The sequence below is a fragment of the Ciona intestinalis genome, chromosome 3 (assembly GCF_000224145.3).
Source record: "Ciona intestinalis chromosome 3, KH, whole genome shotgun sequence".
Lineage (NCBI taxonomy): Eukaryota > Metazoa > Chordata > Ascidiacea > Phlebobranchia > Cionidae > Ciona > Ciona intestinalis.
The window spans coordinates 5,479,122-5,498,130 of NC_020168.2; the positions used below are offsets into that span (position 1 = coordinate 5,479,122).

The 19,009-nt window shown below is 35.7% G+C and overlaps 2 protein-coding genes and 1 long non-coding RNA gene across 7 annotated transcripts; 1 reads left to right on the forward strand and 2 right to left on the reverse strand.

Annotated features, from left to right (window-relative positions):
- Positions 1-238: 238 nt before the first annotated feature.
- LOC100175640 (E3 ubiquitin-protein ligase TRIM71) lies at positions 239-9,241 on the reverse strand. Its single transcript, XM_002129094.4, has 11 exons — positions 8,596-9,241; positions 8,168-8,302; positions 7,559-7,671; positions 6,840-7,014; positions 5,979-6,102; positions 4,796-5,033; positions 4,343-4,673; positions 3,808-3,990; positions 2,797-2,983; positions 2,309-2,478; positions 239-1,983 (listed from the first exon to the last, which is right to left on the reverse strand). Exons 1-11 carry the CDS (start codon positions 8,995-8,997, stop codon positions 1,765-1,767), a joined length of 2,277 nt encoding a protein of 758 aa, XP_002129130.1. The 5' UTR covers positions 8,998-9,241; the 3' UTR covers positions 239-1,764.
- LOC113474114 lies at positions 2,946-6,460 on the forward strand. Its single transcript, XR_003395775.1, has 3 exons — positions 2,946-3,049; positions 4,285-4,287; positions 6,449-6,460. It is a non-coding gene; the product is annotated as an uncharacterized LOC113474114 (long non-coding RNA).
- A 672-nt stretch (positions 9,242-9,913) lies between the features above and the next one.
- Positions 9,914-18,391, reverse strand: LOC100177966 (apoptosis-inducing factor 2). Of its 5 annotated transcripts, XM_002129044.3 has the most exons (10): positions 18,304-18,391; positions 17,143-18,230; positions 12,755-12,928; positions 12,252-12,370; positions 11,874-11,993; positions 11,562-11,654; positions 11,369-11,477; positions 11,025-11,177; positions 10,557-10,757; positions 9,914-10,267 (listed from the first exon to the last, which is right to left on the reverse strand). In XM_002129044.3, exons 2-10 carry the CDS (start codon positions 17,150-17,152, stop codon positions 10,113-10,115), a joined length of 1,134 nt encoding a protein of 377 aa, XP_002129080.1. In that variant the 5' UTR covers positions 17,153-18,230; positions 18,304-18,391; the 3' UTR covers positions 9,914-10,112. The 5 variants fall into 5 exon arrangements, with proteins under 5 accessions (XP_002129080.1, XP_026689556.1, XP_026689555.1 ...); XM_026833755.1 differs by lacking the exons at positions 11,874-11,993; positions 12,252-12,370; positions 12,755-12,928; positions 18,304-18,391 and adding exons at positions 16,000-16,116; positions 16,363-16,481 and having other exon boundaries at positions 9,940-10,267; positions 16,969-17,285; XM_026833754.1 differs by lacking the exons at positions 11,369-11,477; positions 11,562-11,654; positions 11,874-11,993; ... (1 more) ...; positions 12,755-12,928; positions 18,304-18,391 and adding exons at positions 14,860-14,968; positions 15,434-15,526; positions 16,000-16,116; positions 16,363-16,481 and having other exon boundaries at positions 9,940-10,267; positions 16,969-17,280.
- Between the last annotated feature and the right edge of the window lie 618 nt (positions 18,392-19,009).

A 19,009-nucleotide genomic window follows, 5' to 3' on the forward strand; every position in this document is an offset into this window, starting at 1 on the left:
TGGTATATGAAACTATATATTTTTAGCAGTATTGTCCAGCTTCATGTAAACTTCCCCATTTCAGTAATCAAACTAAGTAATATATGTCAATTATCTCTTAAAAAGCATCTTTTGTAATAAAATAGTTGGGTACTATTCTATAAGCTAGCACACAGCATTTGGCAATTCAAACATAAACCAAGTGACACACCTCTCAGTTTAAGATCCTGTAAGTAAAACTTAAGTAACAAATCACCTGTAATTTGGACGATATGAGGTTTTATTTACATGAACCAAGTTCAGTATGTATAACCGTGTCACACACGACGGCGGCATTTTACAGGTGAAACAGATGAGCAATTAAAAAGAAATAGCGTAGGCATGCACAGCCAAGCAGGGATTGGAACTTAAAGTGGGGCATGAGGAACCACTGGCGCAGGGTGGAACTTGGGGGTAAAAAGTGCGACGGCATTGGAACATACAGATTTGTTGGTCCGAAAAAATGACAATTTTAGAAAAAGTTCGTCAGGATGGGACTGTGTGTCAGGGGAGGACTGTACAAGCAACGTTCAGTGGAATATTAGAGGTAGATGGATCCCAGGTTATGACCATGGGGTAAATGGGGCCATTTTGCGAGCGGCTTAGAGCCGTTTCCAGATCCTGAATCAAGTTTTTGACCGTTCGAGGTATATTGAAAGTTTTTTTGAAATATAACGACTGGGTCCTTTGAGGACCGTTACAATTGAGGTATGGTTCAACATTTCGCCACGAGGTAGCAATCTTAAAAGGAGGTTTTCTAAGAAAACTCTTCATTTCAATGAGATAATTTGGTGTTGCTTTGAGACCGTGTCAAAAGAATAAATTAAATGACATAAGAAGAAACACATATTGAGGGCGTTAGTTGCGCCTTTGTGGAGTGTTGGCGTCTGAAAAAGAACAGCTACTGTGTGGAGTTACATAAAGTAAAATCCAACACGTTTGGTACTATTAATAACACTACACTAGGAAACAAGTTAAATAGTTCTGCTAATTTGTAACTACACATTCTTTAAAAGTAGTGCTAGGTTTTTAAGAAATGAGTATCATATACAACCTTAGCAGAAGCTGCTTGGTGCAGAATAAGCATTAGTTTTAAACTTGATAATTTTGGCGCTGCATTTTCTGCAAGCAGTTTTCTAGGTTAGTAATTGTTGCAAGGCAAACTAATTTTGCAAAAATGGGGATTACAGTATTGTCAGTTGTGGGATAAAAAGATAAAATACAGGCAACCAGTGCTGCCAGTAAAATGATGCACTGTGAAACTTCTATGCAGTTTTGTAAGGCAGTTTGAAATATGGCACCATCAATTATTGCTGCAGATTAAGATCTTGAATTTGAAAAAGTTTTGTTCCGTTGCAGTTTTTGGGTAAATCTGTATGTGCAGAGCCAGTACAGAAAACTTAGGTTTAAAAAAGCGCACAAAAAGCACAGGTACTGTTGGTTAGCTATGCTTCGGAGAAATGAGGCATTGGCATTGAGGGCAATTAGCAAATGAGGTGTTGCAGCTATACAGTAAAATAAATGATAAAGAACAAGCGTGGTATGCTGGCCTGCTAGTTCAGGTGAAAAATTATCAAAAATTTGAGACATTTTTGACTTGCCTAGATTAGTTCATGTACGATGACTGGAAATGGTTTATGGTCTTGAGATATGTTTAGTTGTGTTGCACTACTCTATTATTAAGCCTACAACACCGCATACAGCATGGTTATAAGAGGTAGGCGGGAAAATACTCTGACTCAGCATTTAGAAGACGATGACGCGGTTGTTTCCAAAATCAACGACAGCAATATGGCCATGAGGTGTCACTGTTACACCAGAAGGACGATCCATAAGAGCGGATCCATTAGTTGTACTGGCTCCACCAAAAACAGCAATCAAACCACCAGTTGGAGTGAAGACTTGAATACGATGGTTACGGGAATCAGCAACTACTATGTTGCCTTCTTCATCAATGGCAACTCCCTTTGTTATAATGCAAATGTATGAAGTTATAAAGTGCCAGTATATTGGCTAATGGGCCTTGGATTGATTAATGTGTGTTTTGGAGCAAAGACCAAATTAGGTGAAACACACTTGACAACTAGGTAGCAGAAATTAAAGTTACATTGATGCAAAATTAACAATAATATCTGAAAAAACATACTGCCAGATTGTTACACAGAATAGAATTTTTCTGCCGCTGAGTTATACTGTCTCCATTATACCTATATCCTTTGAATTACATTTCTTCGTAAAATCTTGTGATTAAATTTTCTAGTCTAGATTTAACATAATATTTCAAAATTACCTGTGGTCTTAGGAATTGCAGAGCCTGGTTGCCTTCTGAGCCCAAGTACCTGGCTGACTGTAGATCTGGTTCAATTATGACCAGTCTATGGTTGTTGAAGTCAGTGACAATGATGCGATCATGGGAAAAAGCGACACCTCGTGGTGAATCAAAGTGTTTCCATAACGCACCTGGGAAAACAAGGGAAATATTCTGCATTGCTGGAAAATGATGGTTTGATGATACAGTTTTAATTTATGTATGAAAATTGAAAATTATAAGCATTTGGTCATACAAGAGTAGTAGGGTATTTGTACGAGTTAAAGTTACAAAACACTTTTAGCATTAAATGTTTCCAAAACAGCATAATTTTAATAAGATAAAATATAAAAGAGGCAAACAATTTTTGTCTTAACAGCAAAGTGATAAGTTGCTATACAAAAAAGCATCGTTTTTAGTGGTAAAAATTCAACATTATTTCCTTAAAACCAGTTTTTACTGTTACTCACCCTCAAACCCATATTTGTGCAAGAACGTTCCGTCTGGAGAGAACAGTTGAATTCTGTGGTTCCTGGTGTCGGTGACTGCAATCATACCAACTGAGTTGACAGCCACGTCCCATGGATAATTAAACTGTCCACTCTTAGAACCTCGCTCTCCAAACATGCCCACGAAAGTGCCATCGAAACAGAAGATCTTTAAAGGAATGCATATTTAAGTGTATATAATGGGTGACAATTTGGATGAGCACTTAGATATAAAGTACTATATTAAATTCCGCGAATCTGACCTAATTTGGTGCTCAGAGAGTTAGAGTTAAACGATTCTTGTGTTAAGAAATACAGTAAGGATCTGGTGCTAAAAAATTTAACCGACAAAAATCAAACCAATTGTTTAATAAAACAAATATATTTCGCCTAAATGGCATCGTCAGTCACTTATTTAAAAAGAATCAGAATTGATTCCTTGAAATATATAGGCACTTTGTTATTTCAGGTGTATAGTTACTGCAGTTGGAAAATTAAAGCCTTTTATTGTTTTGAATGGCTTTCCACTATCATAACATTATTAAGCGAGAATTTTAAAAACATTAAAATAAAATTCGATTAAATTCATGTCATTTAAATTATTAAGAAAATGTAGCTTTGCAGCAAAAATAGGAGAACTATGCCGTTCTGTAATTTACAAATACAGCAGATACATCTGACATGGTCTTACAGGTCTGGATTGTTTATATGCATTACAGAATTAATTTGTGTTTTTTTATATCCAAAGTGTAGTTTAGGTGTGAAAGCAAATAAGAACATGGATTGAAACTAAATACGTGAAAACATTTTATAACTTAAATACCAGCAGTATACTGTAAACTTAAGTTAAACCCATGCTAACAAAAGTGTCTTCAAAATCTGATATATACCTGTTTTTTTTTATAGCTTTCTTTAATAAATAATGAAGATATATGGCAGACAGAATACCCAGGTGAGCAATTACACAATTTGGTAAATTACTTTCCGTAATACCTGGATTCGATGGTTGTCTTTGTCCGCAACTACAATTTGACCTTGCTTGTTCACGGTGACCCCTGCAGGTCGATCAAATTGACCGGGTCGCGACCCCGAAGTTCCAAACTTATGGTGAAAACTTCCATCGTAGTTGAAGATCTGTAATCGGTTGTTGCTACGATCGGCAACAATAAGGTGGCCCTATGTAAAAAAATATTTTATAATGTTTTATAGTGATACTAAATTCTGATATATATATTTTACAGTATACACTGAATCAGATATTAAGAATAATACCAAATAATAAAGTCATATAAGTGGTTTCAGTCATTGTGTACAATTTTGAACAGATTCAAATGATGTGTAAGAAAAAAGTTTGTAAAAGTTTATTGAGGTAATCGAGTAACTCCGACCTATATAAATAATTTAGGATTTTACGAAGAAATGTAATTTTGGGTTGCAAACGCATGTCATTACACTGTCAGGCTGGGCTAGAGTGTCACTCCTAACCCGTACAGAATAAAATGCAAAAAGCATGAATGAAGTCGTTCACCTGCGAATCGCAGCATATTCCCCACGGTCTGCAGAGTTCACCATCTTTTGAGCCTTCCTTGCCAAACGTAAGTACAGGGGTGCCTGCAGCCGCCCTTGATGAGTAATTGATATTTCGCTTGACAAGTAGATTGAAGGGGCTGTCACATACTGGCAGGCCACGGCACCAAGCAGACACCGAGTATTTGCCCTCTTGGACAGCAGGAAAGCAGAAACGATACCTTCCCTCCCCAGAATCTAACACATCGGCACGAAACGTTGAGCTGTCAGGGCGACGAATGAGAATCTCAAAAACGTCACCACCAATATGTCTCGGGGCTCCTGCATGGTCCCTACAACAAAATACATTATGCATAACTCCACCACTAAGCGTTATTTATATATTTATGATGAATTGAATTAGTTTCACAGATTTTTAGTTCCTTATTAATAGTTAACCGCATTTTCCACATACCGTGCATGTATTGTAAACGATGCATTTGTCCCGCATAGTACTGTGTTAGAAGGACCACCATCTTTTGAGAGTAATGAGTGTTGGGCGGATACAGAGCTCTTCACGTTACCAAGTGATGTGAAGGCATGCAGTAATCCTGGTTCCGGTTGAACGAACATAATGACATCATCGTCATGGGGGATGGTGGTAACACAGAACCTTGATATGTTAAGTAAACCGGTCTCCATCTTTTGCTTGGCTGAAAAGCAATGTAGTTTGGTTACATTCTATTCTATGTGGATAAGGTCCCACAGAGTGGCATACATGTTATACACGATACACATATACAAACAAATTTTAAAATATTAAAACATATCAAGCAGGCATTTCATAGCAGAAAAATCAAAACTTACAAAAAGTGAGATTTTTTATATATTGGTTAAAATTGGAAATTTAAAAAGGCATTAAATATATTAGATTCTCATTGATCTTGTATAATATTGTAGTTCAGCTGTTTATGACATCCACTTACAACAATAAGTGCTCTGGTTAATGATCAACAGTACAATGGGTGTCAGTTTGAAAAGTATTTCTGGTATGCAGTAAAACATATTTCATACTTAACAACCAATTTAAAGAGTTAACAAACAGAAATAAAGCACAGTATCAGTAACAATACTCATTTGGGACATCAATCCTGAATTATTATAAAAAATTAAAGTGTAGTGGTTTTTATACCGTGAATTGATTGTACTACAATTCCATGTTTTGGGTTTTAAGTAAGAAAAATGTCATGTTAGAATTTATTCAAGTAATACAATTACGACTGTGGTGAAAATGTCAGTTTCAAGGGTAGCATGATGTTTGGTTTCATGTCTCTAATACTGTTGTGATAGTATATATTTCAATATTTAAGCATTTTCTTGGTGCAATGGTATAAAATTAAATTATATATTTTGCCCATCAACAAAGTTATTAAATTATCTGTTACTTTTTCTTTGGCAAATTGACCTCATTTTTTAAGGAATATATTTTATTATAAGTTAATTATTGACCCTTATCAGTTTTACTAATGCTTGATACCCATCAGGCTATCAACAGTCTTTTTAATCCAGAAAATGTAGTAAAATTTTTTAAAAAATAAAATTTTGGAATGCAATCAATCTAAACAAAACACTCATCAAACGGGAGCATGGCAAAAAACCTTTGAGAATTTCGAGAGCTTCCCCAGAATCGAGTGTCTCCTTCACATCTTCAATTGTTGTTTTCAAGCTGCTTGCTGACTGTTGAAGGCGGTCTATCTGTGAAGTGAGGATCTGGCATTTTGCCTTCACCGCAATGATAGATTATTCTGTTAATTCCGCTACCAGGCATAATGTAAACAATCTTTTAACAACTAATCTGGTACAAAAAAACATAGTGTATTTCTGATGTTTTGTCTACCATCCAGCAAGACTAAAAAGTTTTAACAAGATTTTTAAAACATTGAAAATACACCATAAAAACGTAGTGTATTTTTAACTATTTAAAAAATAAAACTTGGCAAGACAAAACAGAAAAAATACACTCCATTTTACATACCAGATCGCCGTTGAAAGAATATTTAAAGGAAGATCAATAAATATAGCTGTCAATAGATATGTACCGCGTGCATTGTTTGACGTGGTAGTAAAGAACTCTAATGAAAAATTTAGGATTCGGCCTTAAGAGTGCACTTATAAACTCAGGTGATGTATTATTAATGAATATATTAGCCGGTTTGGATTTAGCCAGAAATGGAGTAAATGTATTCCAATTTTAAAATAGGATTCCTGTATACACAACTTCAGCACAATTGCTCTGATTTTAAAGTAACATTTTTATCTTTTACATGTGCAAAAAAATTATGTTGTTTCACTTTTAGTAATCTACAATAAATTTATTAAAGAACCAAGCATTTAGAATTGTTCTACTGTTGCTGATGTGTCATAGAAAAAAAGCTGAACGTTGAATTACAATTGATATAAAAAAAACAAGCTAAAAACACAATGTATATATAACAGAAAAGTTATAAGACTACACTTACCAATTTAATTTTTTCAATTTTTTCAATAAGATCTCGCTCCCTCTGCTCTAGCGCCATCATGTGTTTGTGTGTCATTGAATGAACGTCTGTGACGACTAATTTGCTTCGACCAATCACACGATCAATTAGAAGCTGAATATCCAAGATGCTTTTTTCCAAACTTCTCAAGTCATTTCTAAAGTTAAAATTAATGTTGCAGCATAGCATAAGAAATAGGATTGAGGCCAAAGTTAAACCATTTTTCCTTGTTTTGTATCAGTAACTAATTATTCATACACTGTTTTGGCTTTATTAATGAAGTAAACTGTTTTGTTTTAAGTTTACAAATGTGTTTTGATGTAATATTAATATGCATTCATATAAATTAGTTTTTTTAGGTGATTTTACATGCATCCAATTCGAACCTTGGTTTAGTCTTTTAAATTAGGATAATGTCATGTAAAATAAGTCGCAATAAAAAAGGAAAAACATCACTTTACTTCTAGTTCTACTACATAACAGATTGGTATATCTTGCTATAAAACTTGTTTAAATTAAATTTAGGTTTTTACTTATAGGAAAAAAACCCTAAGAAATGCATACAAGTCCACTCATCCTTATGCAACAAAGATATCACTATAATAGCACCACTGTTATCTCTGTCACTGTCAGCATTTAGGAAGTTGCCTTATCTATCACTATGTCAAGAGTGTCAAAAGTATGTTTAAAGTGTTGCTTACTTAGCATCAGATAAAAGAGAAATTGTTGCAGTTTTACTGTCTTCCACTGCATCCTTGAGGTATTGGAAGTTATGTCCGCTATGCTGAAATACAGTGCATTGGTTGCAAATTGCCTGGAAATAAAATGTAATAAAATAATTAGATTCATAATGCAAAGGAAATATGATCGGGAGCTATGAAAACTTAACAGACAAAAATCAAGTGTATAAAGTTGTATATTAAAAGAGATATTTATTTCAGCTAAATGGCATATGCTAAAATACAGTGCATAGGTTGCAAAAATGAAACACACAATAGAATAATTGTATTTATAATGCTTAGAAAAAATGTATCTTTAACAAAGGTGGTAACATACATCATATGAAAAACCAAACGGCTAGCAAATATGAAGAACTACAGTGGCCATACAATGATCTAAAATACACATAGTAGCCTAACTTCTAAAAGCGTTTTTTTTTCACCTTTTCTTAGCATAGCAAATGGTCATTCTGTGTGCAAACAGTCACACACAAAAATTCCTATCTAACTTGGCTTTATTGTAATAGCAGAACTACACACAGAACAACAGAAATGCATATTGTTGGCTTAATACTGGTGCTGTTAACTTACCACAGAACAAGAGTCACAAAATAAACGCAAAACTTCGTTTGTATGAGAAGTACAATAGTTTTGATTTTCGCATGGAGGGGAAAGTAGATAGGGCATTTGACGATGCTGTTCAACATTGTTTTCTTTCTGCTCTGCCTGAAATGACCAGTTTTATGTTCGCTCTAATTCACATACGGGTAAAAATTCAATTGGATTTATTTAGGTATTTTTCGGTGACAAACTGGTATAGGCTTATGGTTTAATGATTTGATTATTAAATTAATGTAAAAATGATCATTTCATTTCTTTGTGGCACTGTAACCATAAAGTTGAACACTAAAAAAAAACAATATTCATAATTTAAGAAAATCTTTAAATAAAACCCAAGTCATATTATAAAAAAAACAATAAAAAAGCAAACTAACCATAATATGAAGTTTTAAACTTACTTTTACTATAATGTGGTCCTTCGTCAATCGAACGCGATAGTGAGCAGAAACACAGCGCTGGCACAAGTAGTCCTTACAGTCACGACAGTAGGAGCTAGCTGCCACCCCATCACCACAACTACACGAGTGATTTTCCGTTTCTTTAATATCATCGTGCAGTGACATAGCTTCGAGTATGTTGCCAATTAAAAAAGATGAGAACTGGCCATCAACAGAAGGCAGGGTAAGATTGTTTGAAGAATTGTTGAACCCGCTGGAAGTCATGTCGCCAATGCTATTGCTGAGCATACTGTTTACTGAGGAGATGGGGGACAAAGGGCTTCCTCTTGTAACAGAAACGTCTTTGATACTTTCACCAAGCAGTGAGCTTGTGTGATTAATGTGATTAAAAGGACCGGCCATTTTTAGAATCCCGGCAAAAATATTGCTAAAGTTTTAGAAGATCATGACTTCAAATTTTGACTCACAACGATCATGCAAGGACATGGGCTACAATTACTCATCTTGTTATGCTCCAATTAAAATATTATCTCGTCTTTTCCAAATTTTATACTTTTTTTAAAGTAATACCACAATGACAAAGTCTGGGTAAATGGTTATTAAGCAGCTAACGCCTGCTAATCAATTTTGAGGTAGAAAAATCTGAAACAACAATTTCAAATATTACAATTTTTCAAACAAAAACCACATTAGTCAAAAATAGAGTTACAAAATTATCAGAGTTTTATTAACATTGGTTTAAATGAAAGATAGGCTTTAATATACCAGTTTGTTTTGTTGTCATATTATCATCTTTACATTACGATAACAACAACAATTTTACTTTCCAAAATGCAAATTATATTGTTTTTTTGCTTTAATGGAATAACATTCTTTAAATGCAATATTTCACACGTAACGAACTTGTGTTGTCGTTGTGTAACTTTGTATTTACGGTACTACTTAACTAAATTGAATTATTTCTCATATACTCGTATAGTGGTACGTAAACAACTATTTTTACCTTATAATCTACAGAGAGCATTGAAACACGCACGAATACACTAAACTTAACACATAAACAATGTTAATCTGTTAATGCTGCTTCCACTGGATTTGAACGAAAAAGTGCAACCGCAAGGTGAACTTTACGATAATTTAACTAAAGTACGTTCCATGCATAGTAGGGCGAAATGCCAGAATGGTACGGTTTATGTGGTCCCCTTATGTCATAAAAGAGAACAGTTTAACATTGGGAACGGACTGATAGCTAATTGCTCTTAACATAGTATTCTACGTGAATGTTTTTCTTTCACATTTGGTTTGCTGCCTATTTTTTAGGATTTTAAAATTTTATTTCACAAATCAATTTACAACATTTATTAAAGAAACTCATTTTAAAGATACGCCGATATTCGTTTCAAGATCGGATGCTGTTTGATCCACGCCAGGTGTGTTCATTAACACATTCAAACCATGATTCACAATGCAATAAGAGATGAATCCTTATCGTTGTATGAAAGTCACAACTGTTACGACTACTGAGGTAGCTTCATTCCAAGGTCACTCCAAATCGACTTAGCAAACAAATCTTCTGCTTTAAACATTTTCACGGCGAAGTCGCCAAGTTGCATTCCCATAAACTGACCAGCACCACCGGTTCTACCAACGGGGACCACCATTGCGACACGAGCTGCAAAACATATTGCATAGTATAGGCTACGTTATTTGGGTAAAATGGTCTAGGTTTTTATTCTCTTTTATCGTCATATTTGGCAGAAAACAAATAATAGTTACAGAATAATATAACCATATCCTCGCGTCTCCAGGTGAGCGTTGTTGATTGTTGAAACACGAATGGGTAATATGGAAAATTATGTGCTAACGGTACTCATCTTACCCCGTAGTATGACTTTAACAAAGATTTAAAACCCTAGCGATTATATTATTTTATAGTCTATATATTTCACCCTGTGAAATACCTCCTGGATATGGCTTTCTTGTTTGATCGCTTGCCTCTGCCAGCAGGTTTGATTTAATAAGATCTGCGTGGATTTTTGCAGTGTACGCCATTTTTTCTTCATTTACGTTCGTGACGTCACCCATTGCATAGATTTCTTTATGACCTTTGACCTGGAAATATTCATTCACTTCCAACGTACCGCTTTCCGTTAATGCACCGGCTGCAAAATTAGAAATATCTTTATATGTCGGCTATGGAGTACTGTGGGGGAAGATCGGACATCTTTAGCACACGATATCCAAATATCTTGATAGTGTTTAAATCTATTAACGACGGTCTAGATACGGAATAATTCTTGTAATTCTTTGGATGTTCTTTGTTTACTACCAAATGGGACGAAAAATAGAACGAAAAGGTGTCCCATCTTTTCCCACCGAATTATATAAGGAGTATTTGCTGGTAAAAATATTGTGTTATGTTATCTCACCAAGCGCTTGTTTGAAGAATTGGTTGTTTACTGTAATTCCAGTACAAGGTACTACAAGATCAGCTGTCAACTCCTTGCCACCAGTTGTCTTAACCACTTGTCCTTCCACGTGTTTGTTTAATGTTAAGTCGTCGAGATTCGACACTCGGTCGTCTGTGGTGCATCACATAAAAATAGAATTGACACGTTTTCTTAATTCATGGAAAACAAAAAGATTGACGTTCGTCAAAAAATGAAAATTCCTTTAAAAAATAATTAGCCATGCACCACATTAAAAAATATGGTAACTCATAAAACAGAACATTCGTGCTGGTATATAAACATTGGGTTTTCCGTGTACTTACTCATTATGACAGTTATGTTCTTTTTTACCAGGCAATCCATTATGTTCTTTTGAAACGCGGGCTTTGTTCGTGTGGTGACAAGAAAATCGCTGGAAGAAACAATAGTGACCTGCCGCGATTAAAAAAAAAACAGAGATGAAATTCTACAGAAATTTGTGTAATATATTTCTTAACCTTTGTATGTGGGTTATACCTCTTTGTCTGGAAATTCCGTTTTAATTTCTCCGGCTAGCTCGACACCGACCGCTCCACCTCCAACCATTAATACACGCTTGGCAGCGACCACCTATAGACAAGTTAAGCTAGATAATGTATTGATTGCATGCACAAGGTATAATGAAAATATCTCCTCAAACTAACCACCTACAAGGTTACCTACGTTGTAACTTATACACAGGCATGAGGTAAAACCGATCAATAACGATTGTCGTTGCCATACCCCGCAAATGACGCAATGATATATAAATTCCATTCGTTTTTAATATTAAACGCAGTATAGTTATACCTCTTTGCGGTATTCGCTGTATAACTTCTTTGCCTCTTCTACAGAAGTATCCACTGCCATTTTAGATGGAAAGGCTGACGAACTACTGCCCGTCGCTATCACTAGATGTGTGTAGGTGACCTGTGACCAAAAAGCGATTTGAAGTTTGATGACTATATATTTTCCCATCTTTATACCCATAGTAGAACATGATAACCAACTTTAAAATATGAAAAAACACAGTAATGGTTAGTGGCTATAAAGGTTTAAAACGAATCAGCGTAAATGGTTATTCACTGCTTTCTCGTTGGTTTTCCCATATTGATTAGTTTAGAAGTATAAATTGGAGAATCATTTTTTAGTGTAATTCATGGATTATATGGTGACAATTTTATTTACCGTCTTCCCATCTTTTAACGTTAGCGTTTTTGACGCTGTGTCCAAGTCTGACACCTCACCCTGTGTGAATGAATCACCCAACATTTTATCGTACGGAATGAACAAATATTTGAAGTAATCTGTGGACAGATAACAGGAGATCATAAAGTTTGGTATTTGCTGCTGTTGAGGTAGGATACAGCGTATACGACGCCCGCTTAATCAATATTCTGAAAGCGTCAGTATATTAATGATTCTTACATATAAGACAGTAATTACAATCGTTTGAATCTCTATGTAATGTTTACGGTAGGGTGGGGGAAGATAAGTTCTTCGTTAGCACACAATATCCAAATATCCAGATCTTGATTTAATTTAAACAATTAACAACGGTCTATGGAAGTCGTTAGGATACGGTTTTGTATTTCTGTGAACGTGTTTTGTTTACTAGCAAATAGAATGAAAATGTTTCCCATCCTCTCCCCACTATATTTCCACTGGTCAATGTCGAATTCACATTATACCTTCGTCAACGACTGTTCGTAATGCACCAACGCTATGAAACATTGCATCCCTTCCGTCTATTAACGTCACTTTACACAACCCGCTTTTGATCATTTGCACGGCGAAATAGCTCCCTGCATAACCACCGCCCACAATCACAAGGTGCATATCATCTCGGGGCGTTACCGAACTACCAGCACCCATTTCGTAACTTAACTAACTATTTCTTAATATCTACGCTGTGGCAATTCTTCTTTTTAAAATAATGTTTGTAAAAAACTATAAAAAATGAGTCTAAATTTTAACATCTATTCAAGCAAAGCTACAAACTAAATGGCGCCTGTATGGTTATAGCCTATATAAGTTATTGTACCTATTGCTGTTGTAGCAAAAAGCTAATATTTAACTTATGTTTAAATCCTTGTTTATAACGGCCCGCCCTGATTCGGTTTAAAAACTGTTGCCGGACTACATAACCTGTCTCAATAAGTGCACTTGTATGATACTTTTACCAACGAACACTATATAAGTTGTATAGTGTTCTTGCTTGTACCCACTACAAATGTACGTAACTGTGCGACGGTTGAGTGAAGTTCGTTGTGGCGTTAAGTGGGCTGCGGGCAACATTTACCGCGAGGTACAAAAGGACCAGCTGCAGGCAACTATAGGTCAATGCATGCCTGCAGCAAAATATTGGTAAATAAGTTTGCATTTTGATAATATGTTTAAATGAGGCAATAATGGATTCTACAATGTTGCATAAAAATATTTTTAGGGTTTATGATTCATAGTTATCATATAATTAAGTGTATTGGTGAATTTTTGAATGGTTAAAGGCAAGAAAACATAAAAAGATGCGGTATGTGTACTTAGTGTTGGTATAGTCAGCGTTATAACAAAAAAAACATATGCTATAGTATAAACAATATATCGATGTTGTATATTAGTCAAAATGTGAGGTTTATTGCGGTAGCTTCATTCCAAGATCACTCCAAATAGACTTAGCAAACAAATCTTCTGCCTTGAACATTTTCACGGCGAAGTCGCCAAGCTGCATCCCCATAAACTGACCAGCACCACCGGTTCTACCAACAGGTACCACCATTGCGACACGAGCTGCAAAATATTTTAGTACTGTGGGGTAAGATGGGATACTGTAGTACCTACATTCAATATTTTCTTATCGTGAGAGGCGGGTCTTCGGTTTTATTATAATTATGTTAAATATTCCTTTGTTTACTATCAAAACTAAACAAGCAAGTCGTATACCTCCTTGATATGCCTTTTTCGTTTTGCCACCTGCTTCGGCAAGTAGGTTCGACTTAATAAGATCTGCGTGGATTTTTGCGGTGTACGCCATTTTTTCTTCATTTACGTTGGTAACGTCACCCATTGCATAGATTTTTTCATGACCTTTGACCTGGAAATATTCATTCACTTCCAGGGCCCCGTGTTCCGTCAGTGCACCGGCTGCGTGAGAAATCCAGTTTAGGAGATAAAGATTGGAATTAAAATCGAAATTATGTGTAATATAAAAATGTAGGGGTTATAAAGAGTTTAGCGTTCTCTGTCGGTTAAATGGATCATGGATGTAAAGAAATTACATTTAATATATGAAAAGAAAATAGGATAAAAATGGGGACAAATCCACACAGAAATATTAGTTCAGACAAAAATCTCATCTACGCAAAAGCAATTTTCCAACTTGGGCCGTGCTGTCTATGTCTTAACATTGAAATTTCAATATTATAAACGTTCTGAACACAAGACCGGGTACACGTCACGAGTAGTGTAATAGCATATACACATTGTTACCAAGCGCTTGTTTGAAGAATTGGTTGTTTACTGTAATTCCAGTACAAGGTACTACAAGATCAGCTGTCAACTCCTTGCCACCAGTTGTCTTAACCACTTGTCCTTCCACGTGTTTGTTTAATGTTAAGTCGTCGAGATTGGACACTCGATCGCCTGTACACACGTTTACAAATTCTAAAAAAATAATTACCGTACGCAGTCCAGTCATGGTAACTGTTTTATCCACTATATTAATCAAAGTACACGAATTTAGTTTTTTTTTATTGAAAACCGACAAACAAAAAAAGATTTTTATGATTCTATCACTTGCCTAATATGACGGTTACATTTTTCTTTCTAAGAGATTCCTTTATATTTTTCTGAAATGCTGACTTCGTTCTTGTGGTGACAAGAAATTCGCTGGATGAGACGATAGTGACCTGCATATAGATTTTACAACATTTATATTTTCTGATATAAATATAATGGGGTGGGAAAAGATGGAACACCTTTAGCACACAATACCCAAATATCCTGATCGTGTGGTGATATAATTCTTTGAAATTTCTTTGTTCACTAATAAATGGGACGAGAAAATAGAATGAACAAGTGTCCTATCTTCCCCACCCTATTATATATAGATCGCGTAAGAACCAATTCTAATCCAAATAGAATATAGACTTGATTGCCGTCGTTTCATCGGTATTATCAGAACGTGTTTTAAACATTTTGCATCGCACTTTTAGGGTTGCAGGGCTACGGTTATACAGTTCGGTAAATGTTCATTATTTACAGTCAAATGAGACTCCTATCTCATCCCATACAGGCATACAAGCATATATTTTTAAATATTATAAATAAACGTTTTATCATTGTTTTGCACAAACTACGAAATATGTTTATACCTCTTTGTCTGGAAATTCCGTTTTAATTTCTCCCGCTAACTCTACACCGACAGCTCCACCTCCAATCATTAATACACGCTTGGCAGCGACCACCTAGACAGGTTACACTCGATAAGCATGCACAAAATATATCAAAAACATTTACCCAACATAATCACTTACAAAGTTACATATACATGGTAACTGGTAAATCCAACCAATAGTTTACGACTTTACGGGTTCAATGAAAGGCTCATCGCCTATTCACGGCGATTGCTTTTGTGGTCACTAATGGATTGTCCGAATTGTCAGCCATACAGAAAAAAACAATCACCCACAAAGTTAGAGGTGACTTGTAAGCGGACACGAGGTGTATCAGGCAGAACACTTGTGTTGTAAGTTGTAACTATCGTTGCCCACCACGCGAGGATAAATTAGAAACAATTAACTGTAATAAACTCACTGTATCAAACCCTGATCTAGTGCTAAAGCTGGACGATTCTTGTAACAAAATTACAGTAAGGATCAAGTGATACGATATGTTTAACTAACATTCATTTATAATCTTAAACACAGTATGGTCATACCTCTTTGCGGTATTCGTCATATAATCTCTTGACTTCTTCAGTAGAAGCGTCCACTGCAACTTTAGATGGAAAACCTGATCTGCTGCCAGATGCAATGACTAAGTGTGTGTAGTTGACCTGTGGTATAATACTATGAGTTAAGATGGATACCGTTAACACATAATATCCCATATTTCATAATTGTGTTTTTTAACAATTAACAACGCTTTTTACTTTTTTCAAGTTGTTTGCATACACGGCAAGTAATTCATTGAATCTTCTTTGTTTACTACAAAACGTAAATGGAAAACAGAATCAAATTATGGACTATCTTATCCCAACCTACCATATACGTTCGGTCAATAGCGATATCATAATATTTACCGTCTTTCCATCCTTTAACGTTAGCGTTTTTGACGCTGTGTCCAGGTTTGACACCTCACCCTGTGTGAATGAATCACCCACCATTTGATCGTAGGGAATGCACAAATACTTGAAATAATCTGTGGACAGATAACACCAATAGTAATTATCTATACCTCATAAATAAATTTTGGTTTAAAAAATAACCAATAGGATAGACTGAAAAAGTTTATGTTATTGTAGGGTCAGGTAACATAGGACATTTCAATCTCTTTTCTCGCCATATCTGGTATAGTAAACAAACAATATTGACATCCCAATCTATCTGTAGCCCGGCGACTGTAAAAGAGCCTTGTTAATTGTTTAAAACAAGATTAGGAAATATGGGATCTAGGTGCTAACAGTGTCCCATCGTACCCCACAGCTCTACCTATTGGAAAGTATATAGACATGTCTTCTCATGGAGAAAAAGGAAACACGCTTTTGCAATGTAGGAGCCATTTCGAACGAGTCTTCCCATGAATAATTAAAGTAAACAACATTTATTCAATGAAGACTGCAGGCGTTTGCGAGCGCGCTTTACTGCCTTTTATGTTTTAAACTAGGTCAGTGTAGAATTTACATTACCTTCGTCAACGACTGTTCGTAATGCACCGATGCTATGAAACATTGCATCCCTTCCGTCTATTAATGTCACTTTGCACAACCCGCTTTTGATCATTTGCACGGCGAAATAGCTCCCTCCATAACCACCGCCCACAATCACAAGGTGCATATCATCTCGGGGCGTTACCGAACTACCAGCACCCATCTCGTAACTTAACTAACTTTTAAAAATAGCAATAGAACCAAAAGTTTGAGATCCTTCTAAAAATGTGTAAACGGCTGCAACTAATTTTTTGAAAACGCCGCCATTACTTCGGTTCTAGCAACACACAGAGATAATGTAATACCTAACTGCTATTTTTAGTTTGGCGTTAATAATATCATGGTATACGCTATATATATATATACGTATCTTTACAGGTTACAGAAACCTCTTTACTTTAATGCTAGCTAGTACTGTATACTGCCTGTAGCTACGTTTTACATGGAGTTAGGTTTGACCCACGGTCGCTACTCGCCACAACAACAGAATGAAGAAACGGATGTCATGGTTTAGCGCTCATACGTTTTCAGCGATCGAAGAAAGGTTCTTCTATTCAGTATTCTCAAGTGTTCGTCATTCAAAACATTGCCGCAGGAACTTGGCACTAATCACTCTGATGGCGCTGTGCCATGTATGTATACAGTACTGAGTACTCTATACACTGACTAAGCGCTGTCGCTTAGCGGTTGCCGGCTGTTAAGTCTAAGCGGCGTGTCTTGTCGAAGACATTTCTAGTCTCACATGCACTCAGAGTCGTTATGACGTATTTCCGCTTTAAGTTTAGACTGAAAATACTACTTATACTCTTTACGCCTTGAGCACGAAAGCTGCCTATATTGCCCTGCTTGTATTCGGCCAGGCTATTGCTTTAATATAACATAGCATGGACCCTCATAAACACAAAACCGCAGTTAAATAATACTTGTCGCATGTCGCAAACCAACGAATATTTGCAATTCGATTTCATATGGTGGCACATTAAAAGTCATTGGCTGTATTACTATGTTTTTATTTTCCCCAGTACATACACCTTCCTACAATCTTATTTTCTGTATTCTTGAGGTATGTGTCAGCAAAATAAGCTCTGCACGCCTTAATTAGTTCTGCTCTAGCAACGACGTCTGGATCTTTTGTACCATGATTAGGGTCTTCTAAGTCTATCACCTGACCGTCTTGCTCTTTGCGGAGTTTCTGTGCTTTAACTGTCTTGTGGGTTTCCCATAAACGAAAAAGTCTGTGTCTGTCATACACTTAACATAAATGATTTACCAAAAATGAAATAACTTTAACTAATGCATTACGTCCAATTTTACCTGCATACATGCCCAGCGCATTTCTGTTTCGTGCTCTTACTCATAACAACTTTCGCCTATTCACAACGTATTCATGTTGGTTAGGAAAAACATATTTACGTTTACACAACAGTATGGTTATTATGATGGCATAATTACAACATCACCCCATATAAAATGCGTTTTTACCATAATACCGAATATCATACTTTTTTTATCACGGTAATTAAAAATGCTGTTCTGTATTAAAAGAAATAAACAGACAGTGGTTATTACGTGGCTTTTCTGCTTCGTACACTCTGACCTGGTTGGAGCAACTGTCGTTAAGTGTCTTGTCCAAAGACATACGCCCACAATAGTAGCAGCGACGAGCCTTGAGTTCAAACATTTGGATCATGCGCGCTTACCAACTGTACCACATCGCCGGTTTTAATCTCTTTTTGCATGACAACGAATTTCTATAAGACGTACCACCTATATACCGGGATGTCATAAACTTGGACAGATATTTTAATAAATTAAACGATAGGCCTACTAACCTTGAAAACAAAGGTAGCATTTGAAACTAGTTTTTCTCTTCTAGGTTTTGATTGCCGCCTAGCAGATCAAGGGCTTTCGTATAAATTAGCTTTTTATGTTTCTTATTAAAAAAAAAGTTATTTTACATATAACAAACCAAAACAAATTACCTACCCCTAACTAAAATTTGAACCTCAAAAATTGAAGC

Coding starts and splice junctions, on each gene's coding strand:
- LOC100175640 (XM_002129094.4), bottom strand. CDS start 8,997: ATGGCCGGTCCTTTTAATCACATTAATCACACAAGCTCACTGCTTGGT. Junction 8,303..8,595: donor AGGACCACATTATAGTAAAA/GTAAGTTTAAAA, acceptor TGGTCATTTCAG/GCAGAGCAGAAAGAAAACAA. Junction 6,103..6,839: donor AAATTGAAAAAATTAAATTG/GTAAGTGTAGTC, acceptor ATTGCGGTGAAG/GCAAAATGCCAGATCCTCAC.
- LOC100177966 (XM_002129044.3), bottom strand. Junction 11,655..11,873: donor ACAGCGAATACCGCAAAGAG/GTATAACTATAC, acceptor ACTTGTCTATAG/GTGGTCGCTGCCAAGCGTGT. Junction 11,178..11,368: donor GAACATAACTGTCATAATGA/GTAAGTACACGG, acceptor GATGCACCACAG/ACGACCGAGTGTCGAATCTC.